The sequence below is a fragment of the Corvus cornix genome, chromosome 3, assembly GCF_000738735.6.
Source record: "Corvus cornix cornix isolate S_Up_H32 chromosome 3, ASM73873v5, whole genome shotgun sequence".
Lineage (NCBI taxonomy): Eukaryota > Metazoa > Chordata > Aves > Passeriformes > Corvidae > Corvus > Corvus cornix.
Window position 1 is genome coordinate 20,074,688 of NC_047056.1, and position 17,887 is coordinate 20,092,574.

A 17,887-nucleotide genomic window follows, 5' to 3' on the forward strand; every position below is an offset into this window, starting at 1 on the left:
TCTTACAGATCAATAATCTAGATATCTCAATGTAGTGTAACAGATAATCAATTCTGGTAAAATAACTCAAACGCTGCTCACTGTTACTGCTGTGGCTCAGGTCTTCAGGTTCAATTGCCTGACTTTATTAATTTTTATCTTTCATCCTACTTGTATTCCTGGAGACTTTCTCCCTTTTTAATTCAGAAAACAAGAGTTTCACACTGTAGAACATATAATTTATCACACAACTTATTCTGCATGTTTTATACCAGTGTTAAATACTGATCTGTTGATGATCAAACATCTCAGGTATCTTTTCTCTAATAATTGTTTCCCCATATTGTATTTAAATACTCATTTTCTTTATCATACCATCAATTATGAAAGGGTTACACTTCGTGATTTCTTTCTAAATTCAGAACTGAAAATTATCATCCTGTTAGTTAACTAGTTCAACTGTTTTGAGTTTCTGGATATTAAAATAGGATGAAATTTCATCTTGGAATTGCTAGGAAAACATGTCTTAAAAGGAAGTGTTGAAATAAGGGTTCACTAGGTGAAGCTAGAGTGCACATCTCTGTGAAACATAAGTTTCTTGGAATATTTTATTATTTAAATATAAGCACTGTGGTACTTGTAATCTGCTGTGTCTTTTTAGAAGAAATATTCAGAAGATTGTACATTGTCATCTTATTCATCAAGGCATTGTTGTCACTCTTTTACATTATTGAGCAAATCTGAGGTCTCTCAACAGTATGTGACCATTTGTTATTCATTTAGAAGCAGCCTAGCTTTAAAAAGTTTATAAATGCAGTAAAGGGTAAGTCATATATCCACACTGAAACCAGATCCCATGAGTGATAGTGTTACTATGCTGCACTAGATTGTCAGATGCAATTTTCAGCTTGTAATGTTATCAAAATTCACTACACTTACGTGGCAACAAACACAGTTCTCAGTAACATTTATAGAGACATATTAAAATTGTGCAGTTCAGAAATTACTGCTTTTTTCCCCCTTTTGTTCTAGTTCTGTGAAAAAAAAAAAAGTCAGCAACATATATTCAATTCTGCAGGCATTGTACATTACTTCAAGAAAAATAATAACTGTAATTGTCCTTTGAGATCCTATTCCAAAAGTCAACACTTGAAAGTTCCAAATTTACCATTTGCTGTGGTATCTGACTTCTAATAGCTGGATTTAACACAGTAGCATTTGCTTGTTTGCCATCCTCTGCATCTCCATCAATTTTCCAGTCTCCAAGTGCAAGCTCATATTGTTCAAGGAGCCTATCAGATACTGTGCTTCCATGGTATTCTCACAACTTCCAGTGAATTAGAAGAGGATAAATTGTTATGCTACAAGTTTATTTTATGCACCTTTGAAGAGTTTACTGTTTCATGTTTTCTCATTCATTCTTCATCTTACCTTAAAAAAAATTGATAATATTTTCCATGTAATAAATGCTGCTCTGACAGTCAAGCATTACCAGCCAATTGATAACCTACAAACAGCATTGTGATCTCTTTAGATAATTAATCTTGGCTATTTTCCTGTCAGGAGCAACAGTGTTTTTGTTTTATGTTGAGCTAGAAAGATTGCCGGTTTTGAAAATTAAAAAGCATTCCCTTTATATTTATATTTATTCATTCCAGTAACAATTTATGATGCTGCATTTAGATACTGAGCGCTTGTCAACAAACATAATTATGTTTCGATATAAACAAGATTGGTGGCTTGACTGTGCAGCTTCATCTTGGTTGAGAATGTTTTGATATAGGTTCAGATTATACAAGCTGTGTATTTATGTGGCAGTTTTCTTCCTTTGTTAATAGTTTTCTCCTATAATTACTTGCAGGCAAACCAGTGTACATTTAGGATCATTGTGCATGGGAGACATCAAGCGGAGAAGGAAAGCTGCTCCCCTGCCAGGACCCACAGGTAACCAATTTCCCTGGGACAGAGCACAAACCACAAGATGTTAAATCTCTGAATACAAAACAGTAGGTCAGTGACCTGGGGAAAAGCTTGATAAATTCAGTAACTTCCCAATATATTCAGACTTGTCCCATCCTTATTTATTAATAAAGATTAAGAAATAAATAGGCTTTCTCCATTCTCCTGCAAACATTGCCAATTTCCAGTCCTTTGTAGCACAGCACTTCTTTAAAGACAATGTATCTTTTTTTCATGTACAGAGACAGCAAAGATTACTGCTTATGTCTTCAAACATTACAAGGGAAGGAGACCTGAGGCATCTTTTTTTCTGCATATGAATGCTCTAAATACCCTGCACAATAAAGTTAGGATGTGAATTCTTGGGTAAATGACTGAAAGTGTGGTGGTAAGGCTGTAGAACACAGCTTTAAAATTAGTGCTGTAGATTAAACAGGAAGCACTTGCAAGCACATTTCTGAAAGATTTTTACAGATATGAGGTCACAACCATTGGATGCATTTTGCTGATGTCACAGCTGTGAAATGACTTTTTCAATACTTAGCAGTGATTTATAGAACTCTCATCAGTCTGTTGTATTAATTATATATGTGCATACTGGATGGATTAGGTTGTATGTGTACCCATGTGAGCCTTTATATATATTTCTAATATAGAAATCTGGATTGCATGTCCTGGGCATACATAAACTACTACAGCAACATTTGCAACACATAGAATTCTTTGAATATATTTCAAGTGGATGTCTTTAGAGAAGCCTAATACTTGTATTCTCACTGAATTCCCCCTCCTGAAACTTCTTTGTTTCAAACCTCAGTGGCAGAAACAGACCAGGAATAATATTAAGAATGTTATAAAAGCACCTTAGTGGCGGCAGCAGTATGAAAAAAAGAGAATCTATGGGTCAGCTTCTAAGACTCTGAACATATGTGAACTGAGAAAGAAAAATACTTAATGGCTGAAGAGAGAATAATGTAATTATTTCTACAAGGTAATTTTCACTTCACAACTTTCAAGTACTAGAGGATGTCATTTTGTACTGAGAGGTTATCAAGTATAGTGAAATTAATTTTATTATTCACTTTACCTTGGGCTTTCAGCATTCAGAATTTTATTTTACAAGCCAGCTCCTCTGCATAACTTTGCAAAGCCAATATTTTGATACTAAGGCAAATATGTGGTCATTCAATGTTATGTGTCCCCGTAGTCACAGTTTTAGAGATTGTTTTGCCCCATTGCCTTTATATGAAGAGCAACAGAGAATAATGGTAGATAAAGGTATCATATGAGTACCTTTTAACTAATGTGCCTCTTTCTCTTTTCAAGTTCAAGGTAATCTTTTCAATTTTGTTCTGATCAGGGGGATTGAGAATTTTTTTTGTGGTCTTATGGAAGTTTTTTATACACTTCATCCTTGTGAGTTTTTAAGCAAATAGAAACTTTGGCAAACATTAAATAAGCTTGTACATATGTGTAGGTAATGTATAGCATTCTAGAGATTATTACAGTTTTCTCAAAGGCTAACCTTCCTACAGCTAAATTATTGTTTATCCATCACAGGCCTTGGTTTTTGTCAGTGTTCCATATGATTTTATGAAAGAAACAGGGTTTTCTTTTAGAATGAACATACATTTGGAAATTTGGATTAAAATAAGAGGTCATTTATTTGATTGTTCTTCTTTCAGTAGTTCGAGTTAGTTAAGATATAGGAATAGAAGGACTCGATTTTATGTAGAAGAATATGTGAACTTTTTCCTTGAAATAAAATAAGGACAGAAGGTGTTCACATGAACAGAAGTTGGAAATGAAAAAAGCATTCTCCTAATAATTGTATTTAATACCATAGTGAAACCTGAAAGGCTGTCTGTAAATGACTCATTTACTGCAAGCATTTTCTTTATATGGACTGCAAATTTGCAAAGTTTCACCTAATATGAGCCAATGTGTTGATAACAGTATTTTCTAAATTCTCATCTGCATTTGAAAAAAAAAATACATTGGTAAATTAACTCTTGTAAAAATCTGCACAGTGTTGGAAATGGTCATTTATACCTTTAGGTTCAGTAGTAGTGGTGAGAATGACTGGTGACCCTAACAAGGTATCGAAATATTTTGCCTGGGTTTGAGTCTCACAAGGGTAGCACCTGCTACTTTCAGACACCTTACAAAGCCACAGACTTCTGTAGCAAGCAGTGTGATTGGTTAAACATTTATTAATTGTGACAAGAACACCCAATTTATTTCAGTACTCCAGCTTATTTACTGCTCTTTCACCTTTGTATTTTGTATTGAAAAAGTAAAATGAATATTGATAGAGTTAGATATTGATTTCTAAATTTATAGCCTGTTCTCAGCTTGCAGTCAAAGTCACATACCAATAGGTTTGTGTATATTAGTAACACGGGATGTAGCTTTACTTGTACAGCATTGAGAAACTATTGAAGCAAGAAAGTTTGAGCAGCACAGAGCATTTTATAGTTTCAAAAATGTCATTTGTAAAGGTGAAGAAAAGATGTGTTGAAAAGCAGTGAGGAAAATGGGATGTGATATAGGCATGGATGGTTAGGAACTGACAGTACTGATACAGGAGTGCCATATTTTGTCTTTTTTGCTAAGATAAATTTTCTGTTTTGTGGATGTTTCATATATCCCATCTGTGTATTGAACATAGATAGTTAATTAATCAACTAAAAACTGATACTAGTAAAAATTGATTACTTCCTACAATTTAAGAATTAGGTGTTGTACATTTTAAATACTCCTTTGCATTACTTCTTCGATGAAACCAATATTATTCCAGTGAGTCTGTTCACATATGGACCAGGTCATTCTCAATGACCTTCTGCCCCCTCTGACTACCTGAGTGGTAGAGCTATTTCATGTGACACCCTGACATATTTCACTGCAGCAATACAGTGCTCTGAAGTTTGTATAAGAACCTCTTAGAGAAACTAATCCATTGTCATGGAAATAGCCTTACCAAAGCTGGGTCCAGTGTAATGAAAATAATAGCAAAATAGCAACTACAGCAACAAAATTTTATGCTAGAGAAAGAACATTCTTTGCAAGGTACTGTTAGTACTTGAAACACATGCACTGGGAGTAGTTGCAGTTATTTCAGTCTCGGATTATCTAGTTTAAGTCTCATATCAAACCAGTAGGTGCTACAAAATTGTAGATGCCATACACTGAATATGTATTTATCCCAGATCCTTTCCAATTGATTCTTCTTCTGTAGAAGATTTTTGGGTTTTTTTCATCTCCTGTTAAATCCCTGAAATCTTCTAGATTTTTTTTTTAAATAACAAACCTCTAATTCTTAAATGTTGGGGGAAAATCATCAAATTCTGCTTCACATCTCATATTTGTATGCCTTGTAAATAGCCATTTATTTTTATTTCAAAACAATCTTTTTACTGTGGTGTTACATAGTGTGGTTTACAGTTTGGAGCAGTGTTAAAAACCTGCAAAAAACAATTAGAAAAAAAAGAAAGCTATTTTATACTTAAAATGTAGAAAATGTGTATATAAAATAGGTAAATTACTATGTATGTTATGGGCACTCTAATACTTACCTTTTGCAAAAAGAAATTTCAGATGTCATATTCTTTATCTAGTTGGCATGTTGCATGCACATGCTACACTTCAGGCTTGTCCTGATTGAAATGACCAAGTTAAAAGTCTCATTTTAAAGAATGTGTTTTAATGAAAAATATGACAGTTTCTTAATTACAGCAGAAATACTGAGCACTGCTATAATGCCATCATGACTCACTTTAACAAGGTAATCAAAAGGGTACATGTTTTCATTCCTTTTTAAAAATTGCCAACGGAACAGCTAAGCAAACTATTTTGCTGATGCTTAATATGTCAGTGATTAAAAATCAGACCTGAATATCTGCAGAACCAAAATGATGATTTGAAAAAGATTGTGATTACAGTGTGATAACAGAGGTGGCTGAGGCTGAGTTTGTGGTGAAGGTCAATTTCGTGCAGTAGTTTCAGAGGAAAGGTAAACTTTTGGATACTTGGATGAGCTGGCTGTAAATTTCCAAAACTCTAGACAAACTATTATAAGCCTACTTTCTTTTTAGCTTGATTCACTGCTTTTCTGTCTACCAGATGTACAACTCTATAGCAGAAATCCCTTGTCACGGGGCAATACAGCATTGGCATGTTGTGAACACTTTCCCTTATTGCATTGCACCATTTCTTATCCTTAGTCTGCCGAAGTCCTTCCTGGCATATGCTTCATGCCTGCTTGGTTGCCCAGCCCATGGACGCTTGTTTTTCTTTGGTTGGTATCTGCAGCAGGTTAAATTTTAGTGACTTCTTTCTGTTTCTTTGTTTCTTCTACTGTATTGTCTCACTAAACTAAAAGATAAAAGATAGATAGCAGCATCCAGTATTGGAAGCTGCTGTCCCTTCAGAGCAAAAGGCCTTTTGTGTTGAGCTTGAGGTGGCTGGTTCAGGCAAGGTGTCTTACATATAAGCACCAGCATTCAGAAAGTTCAGTAACAAACTTCAGAAGACCTGCAATTGAACCAGAGCAAGCTTGTCCTGGAAAATTGCTGATGGATTTCTTGTGATCTAGAGAGAAGACAATATTCTACAGGCTGTACAAACAGCCACTATAAAGTCAAGAAGAAACATTCGGATTTGTAGAAGATGACTGTACCTGTCTTTTCTACATGCTGTTGTCTTCTGAAATGTGTAAGCTTCAAAAACAATTCCCCAAATTATTCTGGGAGTCTTTCCTAAGAAAGTTGTTTCTGGTTGCAGAAACCATTCAAATTGCCTCTGCTAGGAGCTGAACTTCACAGTCCTTATGGGTCCCTTCCAACTTGAGATATTCTATGATTCCGTAGACATCACTCTCAGGAACCATAAACCAGCTTAATGGAGAATATAACCAATGAGAGCACCCTTAATATGGTGGAAATTGTGGGAAAAAAAGGCTAAACCAGGCATTATTTTCATGTTCCAAAGGTATGTTTCATTAAACCGTTGTACACTTGAGGACTAGCTTTGAGTGAAACAGAGATGTCAGTAGGGAGACTCATCCTCAAGGTCAGTTACATGCTCTGCAAGTTCTGCACATTCTCTGCCAGATACCATAATAAAGTGGTTCCCCACAGAGAGGGGCCACCTCCTTTTTATGTGCAGTTTATTAGAACCATCACCTTCCTCAGATGGGCAGATGGATGTCCTGTAGTTTTCCTAGAACTCAACCAATAGAAGAAGTACCTGGCGTTTCTGTCAGTCTGTTTTAGGTTGGTAATACCAAAGGATTTTTGTTAAAACACGGATGGTTTGGCAGTTAAAATGTGTAATTTTTCCTCAGTCAACATAACTTGTTATCCCAGCTCTCCACAACAAGCTCTTGGTTGATGGTGACTAGCTTTTCTTTCTCCAGAGGAAAGAGGGAGCACAGCTGCAAACAGTCTCTGGTATAGATTATGCAAAAAACACTTTTCTTAAAGGTTTTTCAAAACATGATTCACTTTTTGAATAAGGGAGGAGGTCTGTCCATAAACTGGATAGCTTTATGCAGAAGGTTTTGGCACTTCAGAGGAATAAAAACACCTGTTTAACAGGTGAGAAAATAAAATTCATTGATCAGGTTTCCAGAGCAGGCAAGTTTGGATTTCTGTCTTTCTGTAAAAGCTTTGCAATTGGTGGAAAAGTTCCTGATAAAATCTGTTGTACATACTCTGGATTTCATGAAGAAAATTTTTGCTTTGGATTTCCACTGGGTTTTGTTCTACGGCTGCAAGTCTTTCTATAAAACTGAGGGAATGCTTATCAGATGGGATCCATTTTGCTGAATTTTGAGGGGTTTAAACAGAGCTTTGGAATGTCCCCCAGTGAGAATGCTCCTTCCAAAGTGCCATCCAGTGACAGTGTTTCTGTCATCAAAGACAAGGCGTAAAACAAAGGCAAAACAACCTTCTTTGGACTCAAGTGAAAAGACAGTTTTGGGTATTCAAGAGATTCCCTTTACAGAGGGATAAATGACAGTCTAAAAATACAAACTCTTCCAACCAATTTTATAGCAGCAAAGACTGAATGGGCATGAAGTTTCACTCCACACCCAGTGTAATCCAATAAAGAATGGAAGGAGAGGAGCACCAATTGCAAATCCAATTCCAAGTGATCCGTGTTTCTGGATAACCAGTTGTACCTAAAATTCAGTGTCACAGTCTTCATTGGTGTGTGAATTTATGTTTATATATTCAGAGGAGTTGAAAACAGATTTAAATCTACAGTCTATGCCTTAAGATAAGGTGTGTTTACCCAGGCCATATTTAATACCCCTTGAGATGGGTTAGTAGGAATGAAACTATGGCAGTGCAGACATCAACAAAACTCTGCTGTGGATACAGGATAAATACAGAGACTTCCAGCACCTCCTGAAGTCATAGCTATGTCCTCTCTCCTATTCTTATCTCTCTGTTAGCTAGAAAAAAATTCAATGCAAGCAGACTCACCTGAATATAATAATTCTAAGGTTATTCTTCATACAGTCTTAGATAGCTCAGTGTGAGGGATGTGTAAAAGTCTGGTGAAATAATGCAGTCTCAAATATTAGCTAAATAATTTTCGTAGCATATTCTTAGCTGAGTTGTTTTAGTTCTGGTTTGGTGTTTTGTGGGGTTTTTTTATAGATATAAAGCCATCCTGTACTGAATTTTGAAAACCACTGCAGGTACTGAGTTTTAAAATCACCATACAGCTGTTGGCTGTACTTCTGAAGCTGTGTCTGTGCAATTACCCAAAACAATTTTAAGAACATAAACATCCAGGCAGTCTGATTCCCATTTTGCTAGTTAGAGAGAGCTGGCATAAAAAGATAGACTACAGCAATGTATTATTCTGATTACTTTCCTTATGTATCAGGATCAGTCCCTACTTTTCTGAGCTCATCTGTCTGGTGAGGAGTTAGAAAAGAAAAAGAATAGATGAAATATTAAATGTTTTCAGAAAATGAGGGGGAAAGTGCACCAGCTTTTAAAGAGAAGCAGCATGTATCATTTCTGCTTCCATTGGCTGTTTATCCAACATCAATACAACACTTTAGGAGCCAAATTACTAAACAAGCTGCCAATTAGGCTTGCAGTCAGCTGGATAGATTAGTGGCTAAGAGAGGCAGATACAAGATTTTCATCTCTTGAGCCAATTACGCAAGTGAATTACCATCCACAATGCTCCTTGGAAGATTTGAGGTAGAAAGACTGGCTCTGCTGTGATAGACATAAGTGAGATCCAGGGTAGGGGGTTAGGGTTAGCAGGCCATGCATTGCAAAAATTACCCAAGCAAAAAGAGATCCTTCTAGGAAAGGATTTAAAGGATTTAAGGCTGCTGGGAGCGATGGAAGAGGAAATAATAGTTGTGGTATGCTCTGCAAAGGCAGCGCTGTTCTGCTCACAAGTCTTAATCATATAAAAGAAAGATGAAAGGGCAAGACTATATTTATGTACAGTGTCATTTTCTCAGAACTGTTTAAAACCCCGTTTTCTTAACATCAGAAATAGTTCGGTGGCCAGAGATGAAATTACTTCACAATGCCTTCATTTGTTTCTTGCAACTTGGGGGGGTTGAGAGGGAAAAAAAGAGACACAACAAAAAACGCACACATTTTCTTAAATAAGGGTTATCTGGGAGCTTGATCCTAGCTGTATTCTGGTTTTATTCAGCCCAATATAAGCCAAACATGCTTGATGTTAGTCTTATCCAGCAACTGGACCATACAAATAAATATTTTCACAATAGTGGTTTATGAGGTCACTACTCCTTTATTATTATATAATAAATGATAACTTCAATGGTGAGCTTTGAATTTGTAGAAGCATTTTGCAAATAAAATGGGTCTGTCAGATCAAAACTCTTCATAGGCTCATTTGTTTCCTGCTGACAGTGTTGTACACTGGTGTAGCATTGTTTCTTAAATATGAAGCAAATTTAAAAGCTGAACTTTTGCAAGCTGCTGTATCCAAAAATGATTAAACAGATGTGGAGCCCGCAGCAGCATTAGACCTCTGATCTGATTTTAGCTTACAGATGGAATTAAATTAATTCATGGCAATCACTGTAAAATCAAGGGTATGGCACTGAATGCTAGTGTACTGTTTAACCAGGATATACCTGTCTCAACAGCTGTTAAGAAAAAATTACATACCTTTATTTTTCACTGAAATCTGCCTTTAATGCCATCATAAATATCATACCAGAATTAAACAAATGTGATGAGTTTTTTGCTTTCCCCTTCCCAGTTTTGTCACTTACTACTCATCGATTTCATATTCCATGTATGTAAGGTCATATGCATAAGACATGTAGACCTTGGAGTGTCTCAGTTCTTATACACAAAGATTTGAGGATTGGCCTTTTTTTCTTTCAGCTGGCAGTATTGCAGAGAGAAGGAGCATAAGCTGAGGATATTTTACAGTGCTGTCTTTTCAAACAAGTTACTGTACGTTCATGTTTGCTCCTCCCTTGTATAATGGCAGCCACTTCTCCATGCAGACTACTCATCTGGTAGATCAGAAACCAGTTGTTAGGGTTGCTAATAACATTTTCAGTCTGTAGAAATAAAAGGTACTGCACAGGAGATTCCTACAAATTATTACTGTAGAGACATTCTCGTAACTCCTAGAACCCCAGGAAACCTCATACAGCAATAAATTTACAAAAATGTATCCCCACTTTTTTGTAATCTGATTCTGCCTAGTTATTTTTTGTGCGACAGCACAATGGGTTGGTTTTGCTCTTGCTCCTGGGTGGGTCAAGACTGAACACGTCCCAGAGGTAGCACGGCCCTTTTCAAGGCCATGTGCTTGGACCACTCTCTCTAACAGGCCCTACTGGCTAGTCCAAGAAGTGCCATAGGGATGAATTAAAAACTAAACTTGAAGATTAATATTGCAAGGACAATTACTGCTTTTAATTAGAAAATAAAAGCCCAAAGCACAGGAATGGGGGTCAGGGGAATAGCACACAGTGTAGCACGATTTTTAAGAGCTCTTTCCCGTCATGCAGTCAATCAGCAATGCAAATGTTGGGGTTTTTTTCCAACTTGCTGATTGCACGTGAAATGGAGGAAGAGGGCAGTACCACTATCTGTATTCTTTAGATTCAAGTAAAATATGTTGCATTACAGATAAATTTTTCAAGTGATAGGTGAAAATTGCAGGAATCCTAAAGACAGACATAGATAGTATTCATATAAAAACTGGCTATACTGTGAAAGAATGGCCAGTGTCTATTAAATATTTTTCACAATTCAAGTAAAAGCAATCTGTATTCACCTCATTTACAAGAAGGAGTAATTAGTCAATTAGTAATATAAGCAAGATGGGTGGGGTTTTGGTTTTACTTCATTCTTGCTGCAATACAAAGCCTCCAAACACATTATCCTTTGGACAGTGTATGTTGTTTGATTGTTTGCCCAAAAGTGGCTTGTGAAACCAAGTTTATGGTGGCTTCTCTTCTCTTCCTTTTTCTTTTTTCTTCTTTTTTTTTTTTTTTTTTAATCTGATGATATGCAAGAGTAAAACAGCTCTTAGGGAGAGCCTGTGTTTTAATAGGAGATAGAAAAGTATGTACAGTGGAGGGAAAAATAGTTATCATATACACATTTTCAAAGTACTTATATGTCTCTAAAAACAAATTATTCCAATTATCCTGTCACAGAAAAAACACTGAACTACTTCAAAAGGTATCAAAAATAGAAGCACCAGTTTACTAAATAACGTGTCAGGGTACAGAGTGTTCTTTCATATATCTTCTTTGTGAGGTTCCTCTGGCTGTCTCGAGAATTGAAATTCATATAGAAAGGTACATCTGTTACAGGAAGAGGTCTGTGGGTTTTTCCCTGAACAGACTAAAACAAAAAAGCTGTTTACATTGTCTCAGGCTACGCCTTGCATGCTGTTCCAGCAGCATTGCTGCCTTTGCCTAGGCAGCATTATGAATGGTTAAACGTTTCCAGTTTTTAGGTGTCATAAAATACACTCTTGTACCTGCTCTTTCCTGCTTGGTAGGTCTGTTGGATCTTTCTTCCCCTTGAAGTTTTCCCCTTAATTGTTCCACAAACATTTACTGGAATGATGCTTCATTTCTTACCATCACTTCTTAAAATAAGTGGACCAAAACACACTTCCAGGGTTTTACCTGTGAGGCTTACCAGAAATGTTGTTAAACAGTACCCTTTCTTCTTTTGCTTTTTTTTATTTTGAGCTAGAAAGTATAACTGGGAAGGTTGCAAAGCCAGTGTTGTGTATGCCAGGCAGTGCCAGGGACTCATCTGTATGAAAATTGCCTCTGCCTGTGGAGGCCTGAAAAGAAAGGAAGTCTTGGCCATTGAATTTTGTGCTGGTCAGTTCAAGAGGAACCCTCTCGGGGACTGCAGGCTGCTGACTTAAAAGCCTTTATTTTAAGCCTAGCATTAAGCATATCTTCAAACCAGTATTAAAGGATGCCTTCCTTCAATGCACTCCCTTTTTGCTTTGACTCAGGAACTGAGGTACTAGAAAGCAGTCTGCCTTTTATGTAGCCAGTGTTTTACTGACTATGAACAGATCTATAGTGGATAATGCTGCTGTACTGTAAGTTCATCATCACAATAATCCTGAAGTTCTTAATGTTCACCTCGTTTTGAATTTCTGTGTATGCAGTTTCCACTGTGGGACTTTGGGGTTTTTTGTGTGTGCAATAAATGAGGCTTTTTAGAAGCTCATCTTCAACTTCTTTGCGTTCTTGTTTAGTAAGTTAGTATAATGATAAGCCAGCTGCTTGTCAATGGTCAATTCTTGGCTGAAGATACTATAGTCTCCAAAAACTCAAAACCACAGTATCCTACTACAGTATTTTTCAAAAAGTAGCAGGCAGAATAAATAAGTAGAAAATTAAACAGATAGTTTTTGAAGCTGGGCACGTTAAAGGTTTTTTTTTTTTATTCTGTTGTTGGGGCAGGGAGATGTTGAATAATGCTGAAAACAAAATCCAGCTGTCTACCTGCAACTGCTTGTGTTCAAAAACTTCAGCCCTTTTTAAAATTGTTTATATGGGGGAACTTGATGAATTTTAACACAAATTCTTGAAATAAATATCCCTCATGCAAGATACTTATATATAGAAGGCTTATCCATGCATTGTTTCCAAACTCTGGCTTGGGGAGTTTGGTTGTTGAAGGGGAAAAAACAGCTTTGTTATCTTGACTTCAGTATTTTTTTTTTTTTTTTAATTATGCATTCATGGGGAAAAAAACCCCTACTATTAAGAAAATGAAAATATAAGATATAAGAAAATAAAAATATAAGAAAATGTTATACTAACAAACATATACTAACACTTGGAATGTTGGTGCTCTTTTCTGTGGTGTATGCAGCTTTTCTGAGAGGTCTTGATGCTAAGGAGAGAAGAGTGTAAACAACACTTAACAACATTGAAAACACCAAAAGTAAACTTGGACGTATCAAATCTCACAATGTTCAGTAAAAGAGAAACTGAGTAAATGTACAGCTGAATTTCAGAGGGGTTGAACACCTGTCTGTACTGTTTCTTTAACAGCTATAATTGTTTAATCAGAACTTATTTATTGGGTTTTCTTGAAGGAGATCATTGATAAATATTACTAAGAACAGTGATGGTCATGTTACTATGACGTGTCTCTGCTTAGTAACTGCATAGGACTAGAAATTCAGGTGTTCTTGACAATGTATTGGTAGACACCTGCAGCTGATTTATATTCTTTGAGGCTAATGTGAAATCCACCATAATGGAATATAAAAGATCTGTGACAATATTTGTTATGTGTAAAAATGGACTGAGTCTTCAAAAGCATTGAAAACAAAAGCATAAGACTGTATTATTTAGAATCATATGCAGTCAAGAGGTCAACATGTGCAAAGACAGCCTGTTCTAGAAACCTGTTAGATGAATTAGGAGAATAAGAAGGTTTAAAGCTTTACGGGAGATTATCCTGCTCTTCTCCACATGGCAGGCAGTGCTGATTAATGCTGTGTGTTTCTTTAATCTCAGGGTTTGTAGGTGAAAACACCCAACCAATCCCAGAAAACAACATTGGAAACAGAATGCTTCAGAGTATGGGCTGGACCCCAGGCACAGGCCTCGGACCAGACGGCAAAGGGATAGCAGAGCCCATACGAGCCATCCAGAGACCCAAAGGACTTGGACTTGGATTTAGCTGACAGAGATGCACTCTGGCTGCCCAATAAAAATCAAGTTCAAAATTAATTTTAAAAGAAAAAAAAGAAAGAAAAAAAGGAAAAAATGGCAAGCATATTGTTTGTTGTGGTCGGCAAATCCAGTTTTTCTTCTCTGAAAGGTGGCTGAAGTCAATGAGCTTCACGTGAGCTCCACCAGCTGCAAGGTACAGCCGCAGTGACAGAACCGGCATTCGAGTCTGACTTCATAATGGTGCTAAAATGTACAAAAACTTCTACTTTCTTATTTTCTGTGGTCTTAAGGTTTGTATTAAGCATAAAATTCAGTATACTCACTTTTTTTCATAAAAGCTTCTGACACAGCAGGTTTTAGTATATAAGTAAATTTTGTTTTGTAAATGTAATTTCATCTCAAGAGCCTTGATAAGATTTGTTGAGGAAAATGGAACTTTTTACAGCTATTGTGGTTTCCCCCCCTTTTCAGGTAAAGTTTCCAAACCTGGTATTTATAGTGTATAATATTTGAGGATAAGCTGTCATTATGCCCATAATACATACATGTTTCCCACTGGAAGGTGATACGGTATGCAGTTTTGTCTAAGAGCATGAAAAACAGCTTTGTTGTCATAGGAATGCCATTCCAACACCATTTCTGACAATGTATTACTCTCTTCCACATTCAAGCTCAAATGTAATGCTTTTATACTGGTTTTTACATTTACAAAATTATCTTTCCTCAACAAATATTTTACAAAGTTAAAGTTTACTCTGACTTTCCCTTCATACTAATAATCTTCATTGTTGCCACATTTAAGAATAGTTTGAGCTTTGAAACAGGAAATTGTATTTTAGGGATGACTGTGTTTCAATGTTTATGTTCTGGGGTTTGGCATATTTTAAACAATGCAGTGTTCAACATGGTGTTATCATTTGGTTTGTGACCGTGCTGTTGCCAATGAGCCACAACCTTTAAGGATCATGAACAGAAAAAGGGCAAGGAGAAGCAGGATTAGGATGAAGGAAAGGAAGGAAAAAGATACTTTGATGGCATCTCACAAATCTAAGCTAGCAATTTAAAATCAAGAGGGATCATTAAGTGTTTTAATCAGTATCCTAATGTATCTAATGTCAGCAGAAGCAATTTCATTAAGCACCAACCAATCAAGCTCCTAGGGTACTTATTAGTCTGCAGGATAAAACAAATTCCACTTTAAAATTAAATGATAGGGCTGAAGGAAACTGTTTTTCAGATGGACTAAGGAGACCACCCATGCCTGTAGTAGCTGGCAGTATTTACCCTCACTGCAGAGGGAAAAGGATTTGATTCTCCAGTTTTTTTTCTCCAAGAGGAGGATGTCCCTTCCACAGCTCCCAAGCTGCAGAGAAAAATACTTAGTTCCAGATGCTTTCAAAAATATTTCTTTAGGTTAAAAAGAGCACAGCTTTGTTCATGTAACTGTGACTTGCAGTGATTAATTTTAAGATGTGTTTTTATTACTTTTCTTTTTCTTTCAGCTTCACCCATTTTTTGAAGAAAATAGTAGCAGGAAAAGAAAAAACAGCAGCATTATAGCACTAAATTTGCTTAAAAGAAATGTTCATACTTTCCAGTGTGATTAGTGTCAGTTAGGGAACATTGTCTCACCATTCCACCATAGTCTAGAGATTACAGATTAATACCTGATGTTGTTTTTATGATAGTTGAATGCACATGTTCTCTGAGTTTCAGGAAGCCTATTTATTTGCTGTTCAAATACTTTATATGATTGTGTGGTTTGACTTTTTAAAATTATAAGAAATTTTAAACAGGATTGGGTTTTATACAGCAAAACATACTTTTAATTGTAAGGTTTTGGGGCATAGCATAATGTGAGTCTGCCACTTCAAATGTCTTGCACAACTGAACTTGGTTAAATACATTCCATATCCAAAGAATTTCAAGGCCACATAGTTGCAAAGGGCCAAGAGCCTGGAATTCTGCAGCTGGCAGAGGTGCCCCCTTGTGTGTTATTCCAAATAATGCATTTCTGTGGCCTGCACCTGTTCTGTCAGCGCCATGTGCTCCTGAGAGCAAGTGAATTCTGTCGCCCTCTTTGTTTTGTACACAGCAATCAGAAATCCTTTAAAATCATTTTCAGTGTGTGAATTGCAAAAGTGAATCTTCTAAAATCTGTACCTCTATCTGCAAAACTGTAAAGGAATACTCAGTCTGTTAAAATTCTATTGTTTTGCTTTAGTTCCAACACCTGCATGTCTTGGACTGAAAGTATGGCACCTATAACACTCCTTTGAAGTATTTCTGTACAATTTACCATAGCAATAGTTCCTCAAGAAGTAAGTGTAGAGCTCCAAAAGTACTTGAAAGTGTTTCCTGTTTTTAAAAGGTAAGAGGGAAATAATGGATACATGTTGAGGGAAAAAACATCTTTAGCTCATGCAACTCTTCTTCCATGCATTCCCACAGGTATAGTGAAGCAGCCAGCCTAGTAGACAGTCATAATGGAAGAACTATGTATTCAGATTGAAAATCTTACAATTTTTTGTTTTAAATCAGCCTATTAGTGAGAATCTATTAGACATTAAGATTAGTTAAACTGGTTTCAATATAGAGGTAGATACACTTTGTTTTCCCTGGGTATTATCAATAGATGCCACAGCTGACCATACACTTTATCTGTTAGAAGCTGTAGAACAAAGTGATCTATTAAAATATTTTAGTGTAGTGTTTTAAGATATTTTTTGTGCAGTAAAATTCCCTTTCTGACTCACACTATTATTTCATTTTCATTTTTCCACATCTCACAAGAGTGGTTTTAAAGATACTCCAGTAGTATGATTTCGCACAGTTAAAGCTAGTGTTAAGAAACAAAATAAAAACTAATTATAGGTTTTTTCTTTTTTTTAAGCCATTGCAATATTATTTGGCTTTGAAACAGATCAAAACATTTGGATTTACTGTTTGTTTTCTTCAGATCTTTCCTATATCTAACCTGCAATCATACTATGATGCCTGCTATAAAGCTGGTACACATTATTTTAAAATACAGGTTTTTTCAGATAATAATTCTTTGTCTGTGACACTGAGGTTTTTTGCTTACATAAATAAATATGGGATCATCTTGTATCTAAAAGCTGTCATCCATCACTTGCCAGATTCTTTTCACTTAGGTATTTGAATCAGTAGCTCAGCTGTTACCATAACAGAGGAAGAATGTTTAGTGAAGAGAAGAGATGTTGCCTATTACCAGCACTGCGTTTTGCTACATGTTCCATGGTGTCTCAAAGTTCTGTGAATTGAGCCATTAACTGTTAATAAAAGAAACCCATGAGCAGTAGCTTATTTCTAAGTAAATATTTGTCAGAGAAGCATTATCGATATGCTCGTTTTAACAAGTTTGTCCCTGCCTTTGTCTTTCTGCAAGTAGGTCAATAATGGGTGTATAACAGCAGTAAATAGCTAAATAATATGTATAGAATGCTTTGCTTTAACAACACAAATGCAAGATGGAATAAAATAAATAGACTCAATTCTTCATGGGCGTTGTATGTTCTTTTCTTTAAACTGCCTTTTTCACTAGTGCTGTTATTGCACAGGTGAGTACAAAACCATGCTGTTTCTGAAAACACAGCTAAAGTTGCTAATATCGTGTACCAAGCAAATTCATACTATCTTAAAGCTACCTTTTATGTACCTTTTTACCAGTATTTCTTTCCTAGGTTATTATTATCCAGCCGAAGAGGTTACACCACAATGTCAGGA

General features: G+C 36.0%; 1 protein-coding gene across 1 annotated transcript in view; it reads left to right on the plus strand.

Moving 5' to 3' along the window:
- Positions 1 to 17,662, plus strand: part of GPATCH2 (G-patch domain containing 2) — a 120,576-nt gene extending 102,914 nt beyond the window's left edge. Inside the window, exons 9-10 of the mRNA XM_039569320.1 lie at positions 1,841 to 1,923; positions 13,982 to 17,662. Of these exons, the coding sequence (XP_039425254.1) occupies positions 1,841 to 1,923; positions 13,982 to 14,151 (253 nt within the window). The 3' untranslated portion in view covers positions 14,152 to 17,662. The remainder of the gene's footprint in view (positions 1 to 1,840; positions 1,924 to 13,981) is intronic.
- Positions 17,663 to 17,887: the final 225 nt, after the last annotated feature.